Source organism: Neodiprion fabricii, chromosome 6, assembly GCF_021155785.1.
Source record: "Neodiprion fabricii isolate iyNeoFabr1 chromosome 6, iyNeoFabr1.1, whole genome shotgun sequence".
In the NCBI taxonomy this organism is placed as follows: Eukaryota; Metazoa; Arthropoda; class Insecta; order Hymenoptera; family Diprionidae; genus Neodiprion; species Neodiprion fabricii.
The window spans coordinates 6,058,964-6,078,301 of record NC_060244.1 but is presented as its reverse complement, the minus strand read 5'-3'; the positions used below and the strand labels follow the sequence as shown (position 1 = coordinate 6,078,301).

Below are 19,338 nucleotides of genomic sequence, written 5' to 3'. Positions count from 1 at the left end.
CAAATTCGGTACCTGTCAGTCCGCTAATAAAATTTCTCGACTTCCAGGATAAGCGCTCCGTGGTTCCTGGTTCACGTTTACAATAAATTATTTCAATTCGTTTTTCGCGCAACCCCAAATTCGGTACCTGTCAGTCCGCTAATAAAATTTCTCGACTTCCAGGATAAGCGCTCCGTGGTTCCTGGTTCACGTTTACAATAAATTATTTCAATTCGTTTTTCGCGCAACCCCAAATTCGGTACCTGTCAGTCCGCTAATAAAATTTCTTGACTTCCAGGATAAGCGCTCCGTGGTTCCTGGTTCACGTTTACAATAAATTATTTCAATTCGTTTTTCGCGCAACCCCAAATTAGGTACCTGTCAGTCCGCTAATAAAATTTCTCGACTTCCAGGATAAGCGCTCCGTGGTTCCTGGTTCACGTTTACAATAAATTATTTCAATTCGTTTTTCGCGCAACCCCAAATTCGGTACCTGTCAGTCCGCTAATAAAATTTCTCGACTTCCAGGATAAGCGCTCCGTGGTTCCTGGTTCACGTTTACAATAAATTATTTCAATTCGTTTTTCGCGCAACCCCAAATTCGGTAGCTGTCAGTCCGCTAATAAAATTTCTCGACTTCCAGGATAAGCGCTCCGTGGTTCCTGGTTCACGTTTACAATAAATTATTTCAATTCGTTTTTCGCGCAACCCAAAATTCGGTAGCTGTCAGTCCGCTAATAAAATTTCTCGACTTCCAGGATAAGCGCTCCGTGGTTCCTGGTTCACGTTTACGATAAATTATTTCAATTCGTTTTTCGCGCAACCCAAAATTCGGTAGCTGTCAGTCCGCTAATAAAATTTCTCGACTTCCAGGATAAGCGCTCCGTGGTTCCTGGTTCACGTTTACAATAAATTATTTCAATTCGTTTTTCGCGCAACCCCAAATTCGGTAACTGTCAGTCCGCTAATAAAATTTCTCGACTTCCAGGATAAGCGCTCCGTGGTTCCTGGTTCACGTTTACAATAAATTATTTCAATTCGTTTTTCGCGCAACCCCAAATTCGGTACCTGTCAGTCCGCTAATAAAATTTCTCGACTTCCAGGATAAGCGCTCCGTGGTTCCTGGTTCACGTTTACAATAAATTATTTCAATTCGTTTTTCGCGCAACCCCAAATTCGGTACCTGTCAGTCCGCTAATAAAATTTCTCGACTTCCAGGATAAGCGCTCCGTGGTTCCTGGTTCACGTTTACAATAAATTATTTCAATTCGTTTTTCGCGCAACCCCAAATTCGGTACCTGTCAGTCCGCTAATAAAATTTCTCGACTTCCAGGATAAGCGCTCCGTGGTTCCTGGTTCACGTTTACAATAAATTATTTCAATTCGTTTTTCGCGCAACCCCAAATTCGGTACCTGTCAGTCCGCTAATAAAATTTCTCGACTTCCAGGATATGCGCTCCGTGGTTCCTGGTTCACGTTTACAATAAATTATTTCAATTCGTTTTTCGCGCAACCCCAAATTCGGTAGCTGTCAGTCCGCTAATAAAATTTCTCGACTTCCAGGATAAGCGCTCCGTGGTTCCTGGTTCACGTTTACAATAAATTATTTCAATTCGTTTTTCGCGCAACCCAAAATTCGGTAGCTGTCAGTCCGCTAATAAAATTTCTCGACTTCCAGGATAAGCGCTCCGTGGTTCCTGGTTCACGTTTACGATAAATTATTTCAATTCGTTTTTCGCGCAACCCAAAATTCGGTAGCTGTCAGTCCGCTAATAAAATTTCTCGACTTCCAGGATAAGCGCTCCGTGGTTCCTGGTTCACGTTTACAATAAATTATTTCAATTCGTTTTTCGCGCAACCCCAAATTCGGTAACTGTCAGTCCGCTAATAAAATTTCTCGACTTCCAGGATAAGCGCTCCGTGGTTCCTGGTTCACGTTTACAATAAATTATTTCAATTCGTTTTTCGCGCAACCCCAAATTCGGTACCTGTCAGTCCGCTAATAAAATTTCTCGACTTCCAGGATAAGCGCTCCGTGGTTCCTGGTTCACGTTTACAATAAATTATTTCAATTCGTTTTTCGCGCAACCCCAAATTCGGTACCTGTCAGTCCGCTAATAAAATTTCTCGACTTCCAGGATATGCGCTCCGTGGTTCCTGGTTCACGTTTACAATAAATTATTTCAATTCGTTTTTCGCGCAACCCCAAATTCGGTAGCTGTCAGTCCGCTAATAAAATTTCTCGACTTCCAGGATAAGCGCTCCGTGGTTCCTGGTTCACGTTTACAATAAATTATTTCAATTCGTTTTTCGCGCAACCCAAAATTCGGTAGCTGTCAGTCCGCTAATAAAATTTCTCGACTTCCAGGATAAGCGCTCCGTGGTTCCTGGTTCACGTTTACGATAAATTATTTCAATTCGTTTTTCGCGCAACCCAAAATTCGGTAGCTGTCAGTCCGCTAATAAAATTTCTCGACTTCCAGGATAAGCGCTCCGTGGTTCCTGGTTCACGTTTACAATAAATTATTTCAATTCGTTTTTCGCGCAACCCCAAATTCGGTAGCTGTCAGTCCGCTAATAAAATTTCTCGACTTCCAGGATAAGCGCTCCGTGGTTCCTGGTTCACGTTTACAATAAATTATTTCAATTCGTTTTTCGCGCAACCCAAAATTCGGTAGCTGTCAGTCCGCTAATAAAATTTCTCGACTTCCAGGATAAGCGCTCCGTGGTTCCTGGTTCACGTTTACAATAAATTATTTCAATTCGTTTTTCGCGCAACCCCAAATTCGGTAGCTGTCAGTCCGCTAATAAAATTTCTCGACTTCCAGGATAAGCGCTCCGTGGTTCCTGGTTCACGTTTACAATAAATTATTTCAATTCGTTTTTCGCGCAACCCCAAATTCGGTAGCTGTCAGTACGCTAATAAAATTTCTATAACTTTATAATCTTCTCATAATCTTTCTGGTAGATTATATCGATAAAAAAATTATATCAAACCTTACACATTATTTTTGATTTGTTCTTATACTGAAAGTATTTATTACTATTTAAGGTATAACCTGAGGTGGTTGAAGATGGTCGGAGGTGGACGAGGAGGAGGACGAGGAGGACGAGGATTTGTGCTGGGTGAGTAAAACACTTTTATAATATTTGATGGCAATTGTAATTATATTTCATCTGAAATATTACAAACTTGTCACTTTTACAATAAATTATTTCAACTCATTTTTCGTGCAAGCACATATTCAGTAGCTATGAATAATCTCATACAATTTATCATATTATTTATTAATTAATTATTATTCTTATAATATTTGATGGCAATTGTAAATATATATCATCTGAAATATTACAAACTTGTCACGTTTACAATAAATTATCTCAACTCATTTTTCGTGCAAGCACATATTCAGTAGCTATGAATAATCTTATACAATTTATTACATTATTAATTAATTGATTAATTACATTAATCCTTACACAATATTTTTGATGTGTTCCTATACTAAAAATATTCATTACTATTCCAGGTATTACCCGAGGTGGTCGGAGGTGGACGAGGAGGAGGACGAGCTGGACGAGGAGGAGGCGGCGTGGGTCGTGGGAGAGGACCTCTCCTCTCCTCAGAGGAGAGGAGGAGGAGGGGTGGGTCGTGGGAGAGGACCTCTCCTCTCCTCAGTGGAGAGGAGGGGAAGGGGTGGGTCGTGGGAGAGGACCTCTCCTCTCCTCAGAGGAGAGGAGGGGGATGGGCAGGGAAGGGGGAGAGGTGGGCGGGGAGGGGGAGGGGGAGGGGTAGGGGAAGGGCGAGGAGGGGGGGGGGGGAGGGGGGCGGGGGCGGGAGGGCGGGAGGGAGGGAGGGAGGGAGGGAGGGAGGGAGGGCGGGGTGGGAGGGCGGGAGGGAGGGTGGGAGGGCGGGAGGGAGAGAGTGGAGGACGGATGTCAATGCGAGCCTGTCAGAGTTAATAGAGCAGTACCTCCCCCCTACACGCCCGCCCGCCCGCCCGCCCTCCCTCCCTCCCTCCCTCCCGCCCTCCCGCCCTCCCCCCCCCGCCCCCGCCCCCTCCCCCTCCCCCTCCCCCCCCTCCCCCTCCCCCTCCCCCTCCCCCTCCCCTCCCCCTCCCCCTTCCCCTCCTCCTCCCCGCCCACCTCTCCCCCTTCCCTGCCCCTCCCCCTCCTCTCCTCTGAGGAGAGGAGAGGTCCTCTCCCACGACCCACCCCTCCCCCTCCTCTCCTCTGAGGAGAGGAGAGGTCCTCTCCCACGACCCACCCCGCCTTCTCCTCGTCCACCTGGTCCTCCTCCTCGTCCAGCTCGTCCTCCTCCTCGTCCACCTCCGACCACCTCGGGTAATACCTGGAATAGTAATGAATATTTTTAGTATAGGAACACATTAAAAATGTTGTGTAAGGATTGATGTAATTAATCAATTAATTAATAATGTAATAAATTGTATAAGATTATTCATAGCTACTGAATATGTGCTTGCACGAAAAATGAGTTGAAATGATTTATTGTAAACGTGACAAGTTTGTAATATTTCAGATGAAATATAATTACAATTGCCATCAAATATTATAAGAATAATAATTAATTAATTAATAATATGATAAATTGTGTGAGATTATTCATAGCTACTGAATATGTGCTTGCACGAAAAATGAGTTGAAATAATTTATTGTGAAAGTGACAAGTTTGTAATATTTCAGATGAAATATAATTACAATTGCCATCAAATATTACAAGAATAATAATTAATTAATTAATAATATAATAAATTGTATGAGATTATTCATAGCTACTGAATATGTGCTTGCACGAAAAATGAGTTGAAATAATTTATTGTAAAAGTGACAAGTTTGTAATATTTCAGATGAAATATAATTACAATTGCCATCAAATATTATAAAAGTGTTTTACTCACCCAGCACGAATCCTCGTCCTCCTCGTCCTCCTTCTCGTCCACCTCCGACCATCTTCAACCACCTCAGGTTATACCTTAAATAGTAATAAATATTTTCAGTATAAGAACAAATCAAAAATAATGTGTAAGTTTTGATATAATTTTTTTATCGATATAATCTACCAGAAAGATTATGAGAAGATTATAAAGTTATAGACATTTTATTAGCGTACTGACAGCTACCGAATTTTGGGTTGCGCGAAAAACGAATTGAAATAATTTATTGTAAACGTGAACCAGGAACCACGGAGCGCTTATCCTGGAAGTCGAGAAATTTTATTAGCGGACTGACAGCTACCGAATTTGGGGTTGCGCGAAAAACGAATTGAAATAATTTATTGTAAACGTGAACCAGGAACCACGGAGCGCTTATCCTGGAAGTCGAGAAATTTTATCAGCGGACTGACAGCTACCGAATTTTGGGTTGCGCGAAAAACGAATTGAAATAATTCATTGTAAACGTGAACCAGGAACCACGGAGCGCTTATCCTGGAAGTCGAGAAATTTTATTAGCGGACTGACAGCCACCGAATTTGGGCTTGCGCGAAAAACGAATTGAAATAATTTATTGTAAACGTGAACCAGGAACCACGGAGCGCTTATCCTGGAAGTCGAGAAATTTTATTAGCGGACTGACAGCTACCGAATTTTGGGTTGCGCGAAAAACGAATTGAAATAATTTATTGTAAACGTGAACCAGGAACCACGGAGCGCTTACCCAGAAGTCGAGAAATTTTATTAGCGGACTGACAGCTACCGAATTTTGGGTTGCGCGAAAAACGAATTGAAATAATTTATTGTAAACGTGAACCAGGAACCACGGAGCGCTTATCCTGGAAGTCGAGAAATTTTATTAGCGGACTGACAGCTACCGAATTTGGGGTTGCGCGAAAAACGAATTGAAATAATTTATTGTAAACGTGAACCAGGAACCACGGAGCGCTTATCCTGGAAGTCGAGAAATTTTCTTAGCGGACTGACAGCTACCGAATTTTGGGTTGCGCGAAAAACGAATTGAAATAATTTATTGTAAACGTGAACCAGGAACCACGGAGCGCTTATCCTGGAAGTCGAGAAATTTTATCAGCGGACTGACAGCTACCGAATTTTGGGTTGCGCGAAAAACGAATTGAAATAATTTATTGTAAACGTGAACCAGGAACCACGGAGCGCTTATCCTGGAAGTCGAGAAATTTTATCAGCGGACTGACAGCTACCGAATTTTGGGTTGCGCGAAAAACGAATTGAAATAATTTATTGTAAACGTGAACCAGGAACCACGGAGCGCTTATCCTGGAAGTCGAGAAATTTTATTAGCGGACTGACAGCTACCGAATTTTGGGTTGCGCGAAAAACGAATTGAAATAATTTATTGTAAACGTGAACCAGGAACCACGGAGCGCTTATCCTGGAAGTCGAGAAATTTTATCAGCGGACTGACAGCTACCGAATTTTGGGTTGCGCGAAAAACGAATTGAAATAATTCATTGTAAACGTGAACCAGGAACCACGGAGCGCTTATCCTGGAAGTCGAGAAATTTTATTAGCGGACTGACAGCTACCGAATTTTGGGTTGCGCGAAAAACGAATTGAAATAATTTATTGTAAACGTGAACCAGGAACCACGGAGCGCTTATCCTGGAAGTCGAGAAATTTTATCAGCGGACTGACAGCTACCGAATTTTGGGTTGCGCGAAAAACGAATTGAAATAATTTATTGTAAACGTGAACCAGGAACCACGGAGCGCTTATCCTGGAAGTCGAGAAATTTTATCAGCGGACTGACAGCTACCGAATTTTGGGTTGCGCGAAAAACGAATTGAAATAATTTATTGTAAACGTGAACCAGGAACCACGGAGCGCTTATCCTGGAAGTCGAGAAATTTTATTAGCGGACTGACAGCTACCGAATTTTGGGTTGCGCGAAAAACGAATTGAAATAATTTATTGTAAACGTGAACCAGGAACCACGGAGCGCTTATCCTGGAAGTCGAGAAATTTTATCAGCGGACTGACAGCTACCGAATTTTGGGTTGCGCGAAAAACGAATTGAAATAATTTATTGTAAACGTGAACCAGGAACCACGGAGCGCTTATCCTGGAAGTCGAGAAATTTTATCAGCGGACTGACAGCTACCGAATTTTGGGTTGCGCGAAAAACGAATTGAAATAATTTATTGTAAACGTGAACCAGGAACCACGGAGCGCTTATCCTGGAAGTCGAGAAATTTTATTAGCGGACTGACAGCTACCGAATTTGGGGTTGCGCGAAAAACGAATTGAAATAATTTATTGTAAACGTGAACCAGGAACCACGGAGCGCTTATCCTGGAAGTCGAGAAATTTTATTAGCGGACTGACAGCTACCGAATTTGGGGTTGCGCGAAAAACGAATTGAAATAATTTATTGTAAACGTGAACCAGGAACCACGGAGCGCTTATCCTGGAAGTCGAGAAATTTTATTAGCGGACTGACAGCTACCGAATTTTGGGTTGCGCGAAAAACGAATTGAAATAATTTATTGTAAACGTGAACCAGGAACCACGGAGCGCTTACCCAGAAGTCGAGAAATTTTATTAGCGGACTGACAGCTACCGAATTTTGGGTTGCGCGAAAAACGAATTGAAATAATTTATTGTAAACGTGAACCAGGAACCACGGAGCGCTTATCCTGGAAGTCGAGAAATTTTATCAGCGGACTGACAGCTACCGAATTTTGGGTTGCGCGAAAAACGAATTGAAATAATTTATTGTAAACGTGAACCAGGAACCACGGAGCGCTTATCCTGGAAGTCGAGTTTCACCGCGTAGCGGACCCGAAGCGCGGGATCCGGGAGGTTGAGAACCCGAGACTCGAAATTTGCGGAGCGCGACTCTCACCCGTCCGCTCTACTGCGCGGTTGTTTCCCGACTGAGGAATTCGGCTAGCTGATTTTGAATTGGTGACGTCACTTTCTGAACGTCCGACATCCGAACTATGGTTTCGAACTTTGATACTATGTATGATGATGTATGATGTACGATGTATGATGTATGATGTATGATGATATGATATGATGTATAATGCTCTTAGTTTTCACGTTTCATACAAGAAATACACACTTCATCTCTCCTGCCGATTCCAGACTCAAGCGGCCAGGCCCTTCCATTGTCAGCCGGTGACTAAATATATATCCTTCAGTTAACGGGTCAGCTAATAACGCAGTCGTTCTGCGACAGTTGGATGATGATTGCGAAAACTGTGTTACTCGGAAAGTGAATGCACCCAGCATACGGCCAGCATTATACCGAAGTCGTTAACTCTCCGATGTTCTGCAATAAGTTCTCAACTCTACAGTTGGAACATCTCAGGGAGCGAAAGCGCACGACGATTTTCGGTTGTCACACCAAAGCTCATCAGGGCAACTGTTTTTATGCTTCAGTCAACGTAGGAGGTGTTTGGAGGTGGTTGGCGATAATCGGAGGAGGTCGAGGAGGACGCGGACAACAAAGCATTTTTCTGCACTTTTCAAAATCGTGAAAATTTTCGCCAAAAATATAAAGGCGTTAGCCTTACTTTTTCTTAATTTTTCGAGCAAAAAATTTTTGGTCTCAGATTCGATTTGTGTGACCCTTTCCTGACTCATTGGACCCTCAGGAACTCAGGAAACGAAGCGAAAAGAGCGTAGGACCAACAGGAGAGAAACGGCGAGCGAAAAAGCACTTGCTGAAAAATGTCAAAAACATCGGATCTCGTTTTTTGGCTGTCACTTCAGATGCGTTGATCGCAGCGTATTGGAACTGTGCTCAATCGATTTCTCTCGCAAAATTACGTCGGAATAGTGCCAAAAAGAATTTATTCCTGCACTTTTCAAAATCACGAAAATTCTCGCCAAAAATACAAAGGGCTTAGCCTTACTTTTTTTTCATTTTTTGAGAAATCTGCGACATCCAACTGATAATGAAAAATTCAGCTCGTACCTTTCAAATGTGTGTTAAAATACACTTAAAGTTTCAAGAAGTTTCGTTCTTTCTCTCCCCATCACCTTATTCGGTCTTCAAATCGGTACACTGCGTTGAATACTGTCTCATATACGGAGCATCCATTTCATTTCGACCAAAATTAGCGCATCCGCGATGTATTACAGTCACTCCGGATTTGTTTCCATTCGAACACTTTTCTAAAAGCAATTCTGCTTCTCCACCCAACGTAGTTACTTCACTTGCGACTAGATAAACCAGCGTTTCGATTCTATGCCAGCCAAAGTTTAAGATCGAGAGAGCAAACGAAAAGTTGTTGGAATAATTATGAATACTAATGTTATGGAATACATCGAGCGCGCGTCGAATAGAATCCCATTTCGAAATGAATAATTCTTCTCTTTTCATATTAAAGTCGTATTATTGTAGATAATCTAGTTCGTCTTTTGGAAAATTATAAAATTTATAGTATGCATCACGTATTAATCCTAAATGTATCATATATATCAATATCGTACATGGACCGCATATGCATATATACTTCTTGGTCTCTGCATCATTATCAAATCTGATCTGTTATTATTTATGATGTATGTATAAATTACTGTTTTGCTACGAATTTTGGAAGAAATTTATTCTCATTATTAATTTCTTGTATCGCCGACAAGTCGGTAAGTACACCCAAACTACGTATCTGTCATGCGGGTTGCCTATAATAAGGCGCTCATATTTACAAACAAATTCCGTCTTGTATCCGATGAATATCTTTTAGTTTCATGCGAAATTCAAGTAAGGAAATATTTACTGTCTGGATTTTTATCTGAGAACGGCATGAGACTCTCGTTTAATATTAACAAACAGTAAGCTTCCACAAGATTTGATTCACTGACGGCAAGTTTGTTGCTTCATCGGCTGAAACAGCTGTACCCACGATATCGTCATGAAAAATCCAATAAACTTAGTATCTTCCTACGATAGGCTGGCACGCGAGTAAATATACGTTCAGCTATGAAAGATCATGTCATACGTGTACATAGCTTGCGGCCAGCGTATTATTTTGGTAGCTTTTTGGCAACCGTATCAGATTCCTCTGAGCTCAGGATAATAAAAAGAACGCCAGGGTAGAACATCGTGAATATCGTATTAATATCTTCTTTATTTATTTCATCATTAAAATACACAATTTCACCATTGTATTATTTAGATCATACTATATTCTATACACGGAATATAATATCGAGTTATGTGTAAATTATAATTATACAATATAATACAGAATTATAATCAGCGTCAGTACGTATTAATTTGATTATTCGTCGAAGCGGATTTCACTCACTTTAACCGTCTGTTAAGGGAATTTAGAATCAGGGATGGGGCGAACGAGAGACGTGACAGAAAGGTCGAAAGTCACCGGTTTTCTCCTAAACTGCTAGACTAGCTCGAGATCTATTCGGGCTCCCATGCGTCTCAGGGCCAATATAGTGTTGACCGCCTTCACCCATCGCTTCTTGATAACGTAACGCTTCAGGCGAACCTTCGATATCGGATTGTCGAGCGCCGCCTCCAGCCACCGATGTTCCACCAACTGGTCTGCCCTCGGCCGATTCCTGCATATATAAAATTTATTTTCGATTCCTGTCATACAAAAGGTGAGTAAGTATATTACGCTCCTATTCTATTTATGTGTGTTTTCACTCATTTTATTACCCTTCAATAAACTACCCAACCACTGTGTATCTCATTACACTAGAATAATTTGTCCATATTTCTATGGTTCATAAGTATTCGTTAAAGTGATGAGTGTTACGAACTCACTGTAGAAATATTACTAGGTCAAATTTATATTGCGTTTGAAATAATTGTTGTTTATGTAGCTATTTGTGATTATCTTTATCTAACGAAACTGAGTGACATTCTCGCCACTATATACAGTTCAAGTTTCGAGTCATCTGTTCGAAGAATAAAAAGTCTTTATTCTGCCTTAATTCTGGTACAACTCTCGTATTATGAACGACGGAAAATACATGTATACTATATAGTACAGGTAATACGATATACCCTTCATTCTGTGTTTACACGTGTATAACAGTACTTTTTGTATATTTATATAATATATTATATTTATTATTTAACTATATTTCCGTGCATTATCAATAAGCTTTGATTAACTCGATATTAACCCTTACAGGACCTTGACATATTTTTTCAACTTTCCAGTTTCAAGTACCAAGCCTTTACCGTTACTGTCATTGGGTTGGATGGTGAAAAAGATGACACAACTTTCGAGCCGGTGTATCGGCTTTCGGTCCTATAGGGGTTAATTAAACTGCTCGATTTGTGAATTGCACCGAAATTCACTAACCCAACCACAATACCTACAGCGTGCAATATCAATCGATCAAGCCGTAGAAAACACCCTCCTAGAGTGTAAGTCGCATAGGCGAAACGAGGAAGTACAATGCTACGGTTAATAATTAGGCAAGTGGGAATCGAGCAGCTGGCGAACGAAGGATCGTTCTATTACGTTAAGTTATGTATTTTGTTTGCTTTTGTTCGGGCTAGAACAGTAGAAATGGAGGAAAAGGCAAAGCCGCGAATGTGCCGCGCCGGTATAGAGAACGAAAAGTCGAGGCGTTTGCAGTAACAGGGAGAGACGGTGCCCCCGGTCAGCGGTGAACCGAGGGCGTCGGGTCGACAGGGGGCGGTTTTTGCTGCTCGGACTGGAAGTACTCGGCCAAGGAGTTCATCGAGCGCCTGGCGACGGATTCTTCGCCGCACCAGTCGAGGCTGACCGACTTCCGGCCGATGCCGTTCTGCCGGGTTCCGGTATGCCCGTCGTCCCACTCCTCGAGTAACTGCAGAAGTAGATTCTTCGTGCTCGTTGGCTCGTCGAGGTTCAGGTTCCGGTGCAAATCCCGGAGATTCGATATCCGCGGCACGTCGCGACCGGACTCCGTGAACCGGTGCAGTTTCGCTCGACGCCACGGAGGCGTCAGGTCGACTTCCTTCGCGGCGTTTACAGCGGGCGGCACCCTGATCGGCATCGGATCGGTGGTCCGATCGTCCTGCAGCCTCGAGTTTTGCGGGGAAGAGGAGGAGGAGGAGGAGGATATCGTGGAGGAGTTGAAGGAGGAAAAGCAGCTCGTCCGCACTAGGGGGGCGCGTGTTCTCCAACCGGAATCGGTCCTTTCTGCGGCTTTGACGCTGGCCGTGGTGTTCTGGTGTTCCGAGAGGACGGCGTCGCTTCGCTCCGGGGGGCGCCGAGTCTTCCTGGTCGTTGGCCCGAACCCAGGGGTGACGTCGACGGGCCCCTCCTTCGTGTTGGCGAATTTTCCCACCCCGCCAAAAGCTGTGCCGTTGGTCTTTCTCTGCCTAACGATCCTCGACAGTTTTTCGGATATTTCGTTTCCCCTAGCTGCCGGGGATGGCTCCGCAGGCCTGATCTCCGCGCTCCTCTCAACGCCGCTCGGCTTCCGCCTTCCACCCGCTTCCAGGTGGCTGCCGATCGACGCGGATTCGACCAGCACGGCCGGAGAACGCGGCGCCGCCCCCTCGACGTTGGTCCCCGCAAGACGTGGGCCCAACGCGATGGCGCGTAGGTGCTCGGACAGCTTGATTATCTCCTCGGCGAGGACGATCTGAGCGGCCGGATCCCGCTGCTTCTCGGCACCCGTCCCCGTCCCCTCCGAGGCCCGCCTATCAAAGGCCCCCCTCGACCCAGACCCCGGTACTGTGAGCAGGATCGTGTTGTCCCCGTTTACCGAGTCCCCGGAACTCCAGAGGCTTCCGCACGGCGAGGGACTCTGACCCCGCGTTGATATCGACTCGAGACCGCCGACGAGGGACTCCCCAAGGTCCGCTGCTTCCGGTCGCAGGCAGCCCGGGCAAAACGCCGCGTCAACCGCGTACGGACTGTCGGGGTGCTCGCGCCACCGTTCCACGAACAGCCTCAGATTGTCCTTGGTTACTTCGAGCTCCTCCCTCACCCCGTTCCTGATCTCGCTATCTTTTGCCGGCACTACTTCCGGCTGAGAGGGAATCTTGGGACTAGGGGCGGGGGGGCTCTTCCGGGTCAGCCAAGCGTGAGCGCGGCACTGCGACGCCGAAGCGCGCCCCCTGAAAGACAACACGACAAGGGAATTTAGTTTTATCCTTACGAAAAATCTGACAATGCGCAACTCCTCCGGCCCATTTAACACAGCGTGCAGGATTTTGCGAAAAGTGAAACATTCGACGCAAAGTTTTCAATCCCACAAGTACGTCGACCCGGACAGGGAGCATAATCGGAATATATCAATAAACTGTACCTTCTCGTAATAAATGTACGTTATTTGGCAAACGAAACGTTGACGTAGCAACCTAGAATGCGGTACAACAACATGGCAAGATGGTTAGCTGGAACAGTATGGGCGTCGAATGTTTTCGACTCGTCCTAAATCCCGCCAAGTATATCATATTGAAACTAAGGAGGGTCATTTCGTAAAAATTTTCCTGTCAGCCGAAGACGGAGGAGTGTGAGCATTGCCGCTTTCGTTTTCGAGTGGTCTTATCTTTGACCTTGAAAACGAGGACCTCAAGGCTGTTCGTGGGAGGGCGTGCCACGGATATTTTCCTTATCTTAAGTAATAAACTGATCGTCAAACTACGCGAGCGAATTTATGCATCGATCTCGGACGAGGCATCGTTTCAGGTATACGAGATTATATTTAATTGATCGACACTTACCCCTTATCCTTAACTAGAAGACTTTTTATGAAATCTTTCGCCTCGTCGGATATCTCGGCAAACGCTTCGTCGTCGAAGTCGTATTTTGCAATGGTCACGTTCGCCATCGTTTCAATGTCGGTGTCTCCCATAAATGGCGAGAGTCCCGATAACCTACGGAACACGAAATCGGTGAGATAAGTGAGTGTCGAAACTAGGCATTCGGTTCACAGACAGTTTCGGACTAGAGAAAGAATGATTTCAAAAATTAAAATACGTCGCGTCGCCTGCAAAATCGGTTGGATTCGAAGCTTTTCTTCTGAACCATATAACGAATGACACCCTCACCGTCTTGCGCAATTTGTCGACTAGTCGTGAAATGCTTGGACCGATTAACTGACAAGAGTGCATAACTATAGTTATAATGTTTATTGTGAAAACAAATGCATAAACTTGACGTTTGTTTCTTTTTTGTAAAAAAATAACAAACTTTGCGAGCCAATATATACACCTATATATGTATACATTGTAGATACATACATGCGATGTGTAGCTAAATATTTACATGGTTTGGAATTTGTGTAAAGTAGGATGAATCAAGTTATACGGTATCTGGTAAATATGAAGTGTTAAGGGTTGCATAACTCCAAATGACCCTTTCGTGCTCGCCTCTGAATTCCTCTCCACCAAGGCTCGTCGGCAATAACGCACGTGAAACACAGAAGTACAATTTTATCTGCCAAGTGGTGTGAGTTTTGCGAATGATGATACCATGCCAATTTTACACCCATGCAGCTATTCGATTATACACAAGTATTGGTTGGTAGTGTGAACTCACAGAACGTAGCAGATCACGCCAATGCTCCACATGTCTGTGCCGAAACCGATTTGGTCAAAGTTTACAACTTCCGGTGCCACGAATTCCGGAGTACCGAACAAAACTTGGAGCTTCTTGTTCGGATCGTATTTCCTCGCTAGTCCAAAGTCTATTATCTTTATTCGGTTTCCCTCTTTCGTGAGGCACAAGATGTTCTCGGGCTTTCGGTGAAAAAATAATATTCCAGTTGTAGTATAGGCGTTTCATGGGTGTCAGATAAGTAAAAAAAATTTACCGATAAGAAATAGTCTAAAAGCCAGCAAGCTGGTTTTAAAATCGTTGTACTAACGCATGTTTTCTAAAACAATCAATATCATCGGACGAATTTTTTCTGCTCTTTCGATCCACCATACCTTGAGATCTAGGTGCAATATGTTCTGTCCATGGACGAACTCGATACCCTCGCATATCTGTCGCATAAAAACGGCGCAGCTTCTTTCAGTCAGGACAAAGTCGTCATCGATCACTCTCTCGAACAGTTCGCCACCCGTGATCCTTTGCAGGCAAGTAATATGCAACGTGCAAAATATATTTGTTGATACACTAGCTGATTGCCGAAGAGAATAATAATAACAATAACAATAACAAATATGATAATAGTAATAATAATAATAACATGGATAAGAAATCGTTCAGCTTTTATATTCTAATTTTAGCGTTTTCTTCTCTGCATAAATTCCCAAATCATGAACAAAGAACAAAAAAAAAAAAATAAAAATAGACAATAGACAGAATAAATATAAAGACATCTCTGGAGATTAATTTTCTCATCTAAACTCAACCGCACAGGGTTGGAATAATCGAGGTGACGCCAAAGCTGGAAAATATTGTCTGATAAGTAAAACCGTACAGTTCCAGTATTACGTAAATGTTGTTTCCGGTCGCGATTGCGTCGTATAGTTGTATAAGCCGGGGATGCTGGAGCCTCCGCATGATCTCGACTTCCCGTTCGACGGTCCTTCTGTCTTCCTTGCGATTGGTGTTGACCACTTTGGCGGCGAGGTGAAGACCGCTCGACTTTTCCTTGCATCTATAGACCGTTCCGAATTTACCCCTGAAATGAAATCACCAACCCCGTGTTTGTACAATGTTCTCATTCGGCGAGGGTATACTTAATTAAGCGACAGGCCCTGTCATCTTTTGGCCACGCGGGTCAGTTGGCACAGCGTCAATACTCTCGTCGCACCAGGATGACACATTATGACGCTCAAGAATTCACCTCGCGTGAAAGTAACACCCGCTCCTTAATGTTATTGTCAATTCATCGCTGCTGACTTTGCCAAATTTTGCAGCACGTCGCAGTTCCTGAAGCACGCGAGTGTTTTCTCTTTTTTTTTGCGATTTCTGTTAACCTCCCTTATTCGACGAGTCGTAGCACGATCCCTACTTGCGAGGATGCCGTCACGTTATCGCTTATAATTACCAGCTGCCCCGAAGATCGGATTGATAAAACCCCACCTCTGTGTCACATTTCCCCCGACAGCTTGAAATACATTCAGAAATAGGTAAAGCGATTAAATTTTTCTAGTGCCAAATTTTCCTGGGCAAAGCGCGGATCCGTTGATAAATACCTGGCTGGTTTTTTATTTAAAAATTACCAAGGCCAAACGTCGTTACACTATATGTAGAATTTCCGGTGTGTATTACAGTGTTTATCGGCACAAAAGAAATCGTAAATTGTACCAACTGGACTGTGTCTCATCCCACTAAACGGACAATCTCGTGTAAACGCAACTCTTGTAATTTACGATCAGTCGGATTCTTCGGCGCAGAATTACACATACGTACCGTACAGTTGTAAATATCTGAGAATAAGCTAGTTCCGATGGAGAGGATGAATGAACGAGCTGTTAATTCCGCTGTTTCGCTGCCGAGAAGAGTTAGCACGGATTTCTGGGTAAAGGAGAAGGTGATTCAGGCATACCTTCGGGTACGACGGTCTCAGGTGAGCCGGGTCGTGGCCTCTGGATCCCCCCGGAATAAAACACCAAGTCTATGGGCCAGAGGCCGCAGCATCGAACGAAGAGGGAGAGGAGTGAACACGAGGAACGTGTAGGTGTATTATTTATAGACAGAGAGACCTTGATTACCAATACCGAGGAGCCTGAGCGACGTCCGTGCGAGCCGAGATAATGGCAGCGAAACTGTGTGAGTGCATCAACGCGAGCCGGTGAAATCTAGCTCGGGAAAAACGCCAGCGAGTTAGACCTTGTAGCAGGAGCGAATTGTTTCCCAACAACGCGTTCGTTAGCGCGAGCGATGAGCTGGCGTTTGGCGAACGAGTCACTTCCTTCGACAACTGAGAACGCTGGTAGAGGCGTGTAAACAACCTGTCAAGGGTGTAAGATTTTTCTAAAAACTGTAAGGGAAGAGGGAGGCGTAAGGTTCTTTGATAAAATTTACTTAGTGAAATCTGCTACATTTGCGGTGAAAAAAAAAAGAAAAAAAAAACAACAAATATCTTTGACAAGGGTATATTTTAACAAAAACCGTGACGCGTCCCTCTTTTCCTCCAGTTTTGAGTAAAATCTGCTCTTCTTCTTCTCACCGTGTACATATGTCTGCATTCGGTCAGATTCATGTTTTCGATTGCGTTTTCTCACTTACGATCATTAGTCCCGTGCAGGAGCTGGTAATGCGCCATGTGTTTTTATAGACGTGTCACGCACACGCTTCGACGCCCGGCGTCGCGACGTCCGCCTTTTCCCATTCGCTGCGCCACCGTATAATAATTACGACCAGATATATATATGTATATATTATATACGTATATGGTTGTACGTACGTACATAGGACAAGACACGCTTTATTTTCAGTACGCCTCAATTGCCAGCTTGGCTCTTTCACGAAACGAATCATCGGTTCGGATAGATACGCAGATCGATCATTCCTAGACCCGCCTTACACCTATCTGCATATTCCAAATGCCAAGATAAAACCAGCTGAGCCGGACGCCAACGCTCAATAAAATTCCGATCGTGATCCTGCACTTGAAATTTTGGCTCGATCGTGATCGTCTTTTTTACCGCGGGTCTTTTTCACTGCACGCGTTTCGAACGGAATTGCAGCCGTTTTCTACGCTGTTACAAATTTATCGAATCGATACACGATGCACTGATTAATCGTTAAACGCCGTGCGTGTTTTCTATTGAAAGAGAAAAATGTTTTATCGGAAAAGCGTGTTACTGTTCTCGAGAATTGTTGTTCCGTCTATTTCAACCTATTCTCACCTTATATATTTTGTACCTATAATGCGAGGTAATAAAACAAAGAATTCATTTCAGCCTCCGCAGATGTAGCATACGCAGATAGAAATTCGCACACGCGTCGGTTTGGAAACAGTGAAAAACCGCGGAATTGGCAATTCTCCGATCATACAGGCGCGTCTCACCAGCGTTCACATCGCGGTGCACGCGCGTGTGTGTGTGTGTGTGTATGTGTGCGCGTATTTATTTGTGCGATCAATTCGAATTTCGCCTAGAAGAAAGCTATTCTTATTCAAGCGTATCGTTCTGGATCGGTGGCACGCAATCTGGGAGACAAAGATGGACGTTTATTTCGCCAGCTTCGACCCCTGCACGATTGTTCATAACAATTAATCACGCAGGTACTCACCTGCCAATTTCCGATTCGATGTCATACTGGTCCGCGAATTGAACACCATGCCTCACCGCCACGTCGCGATAGGGGAAGCTGGGCTCGATCTCTGAAAGAGTTGAAAATAATTAAAAGTTACGATCGGTGTAACCGGGGACACACGCAACACGTTTCAGGGAGAGTTCAAAAAAAGAAAAAAAAAAAAAAAACACCAAAAAGGAAAGAAAAAGAAAAACGTCGAGACTTGGTCCCGGAACGCGGATATGCGGAGGTGGCGTTAAATCAGCTGGGTAAAAAAGGACGCCGACGATACGTCGACCCCAGTTTTTGGTCCAAACTGTTGCTCCTTCCGCAATTTCCACCGCGTTTCTCACGCGCGCCTCTTCAACCGAGCGACTATTCCTCGAGGGTATTAATCCAAGGGTGATAAGCGGTACGGTTTCACATCAAGGGAAAATTCTTACCGCCGACCGGATCGGTCTCGTCCACTCGAATCATCGTTCTCCAGCCGGAGTGACGAAGTCCTGCAGGGAGAGGTTTTCGCTCCCTCGTCGGGAACGACCGAGATGTGTAAAAAAAACTGGTCTCTCCCAAAAGATTTCGGTCGAGAACGCGACGTTGATCCGTGCACAGCCGGGGAACGCCGCGCACGGTAAAAACTCGACGCGTTTTATTATTATATGCCGCGCGGCGCGATCGCTGGCTTGCTTGAATCTCGGAGGCAGCGGGCCGACGTCGGACGGACGGCCTCTCTTCTTCGGCTCGGACGGATTTAGATTTTCTACGGACGCCGCGGATTCTGCCGACGGGTCACGTGGCCCCGACGTCGCGACGCCCTTCCCCCTCCCCTCCCCCCTTCACCCCCCCCCCCCCCTTCACCCCCTCACCCTCTTCGCCCTTATTCCGCGGCCCGACGTCGCTCTGGCAGGCCTCGATATCAACAATGCTGCACTTGCTCCGCGGCCCGAACCCCGATCCACAACCTCTGCCGCGCCTGTGTACGTACATACATCCATACGTATGTAGGCACGTACGTGAATACACCAAAGACTGTCTATATATTTTCGGAGATATTCGTTAGCGTCTAGCCGTAGCGCGGACCCGCTTCGCTCTTCTTAGACTGAAATACGAAGCTTTAGTTGCCGCGATTGGTACCCTGGGGTGTCTATCAATTGCCCCAGTCAATTGTCGGCGGGACACCTTGGCTATCGATGAAAATTTCGAACAGAACTAGAATTTCGAAACTCCGTCGTGGGAGATGT

The 19,338-nt window shown here is 44.5% G+C and overlaps 1 protein-coding gene across 3 annotated transcripts; it reads right to left on the bottom strand.

The window, feature by feature from the left end:
• Nucleotides 1-10,034: 10,034 nt before the first annotated feature.
• On the bottom strand, nt 10,035-18,882 carry LOC124184516 (myosin light chain kinase family member 4-like). Of its 3 annotated transcripts, XM_046574301.1 has the most exons (8): nt 18,541-18,870; nt 18,095-18,185; nt 15,330-15,533; nt 14,833-14,974; nt 14,441-14,640; nt 13,624-13,776; nt 12,660-13,014; nt 10,035-10,505 (listed from the first exon to the last, which is right to left on the bottom strand). In XM_046574301.1, exons 1-8 carry the CDS (start codon nt 18,572-18,574, stop codon nt 10,320-10,322), a joined length of 1,365 nt encoding a protein of 454 aa, XP_046430257.1. In that variant the 5' UTR covers nt 18,575-18,870; the 3' UTR covers nt 10,035-10,319. The 3 variants fall into 3 exon arrangements, with proteins under 3 accessions (XP_046430257.1, XP_046430254.1, XP_046430255.1); XM_046574298.1 differs by lacking the exon at nt 10,035-10,505 and having other exon boundaries at nt 10,851-13,014; nt 18,541-18,882; XM_046574299.1 differs by lacking the exons at nt 10,035-10,505; nt 18,095-18,185; nt 18,541-18,870 and adding an exon at nt 16,404-16,595 and having other exon boundaries at nt 10,851-13,014.
• Nucleotides 18,883-19,338: the final 456 nt, after the last annotated feature.

Excerpts from the sequence above, each read along its gene's own strand:
- LOC124184516 (XM_046574298.1), bottom strand. The coding sequence starts at position 18,574 with ATGATTCGAGTGGACGAGACCGATCCGGTCGGCG. Across the intron at positions 13,777-14,440 it reads GGCGTGATCTGCTACGTTCT|GTTATCGGGACTCTCGCCAT; the intron begins GTGAGTTCACAC and ends CGTGTTCCGTAG. Across the intron at positions 13,015-13,623 it reads CTTCTAGTTAAGGATAAGGG|GGGGCGCGCTTCGGCGTCGC; the intron begins GTAAGTGTCGAT and ends GTTGTCTTTCAG.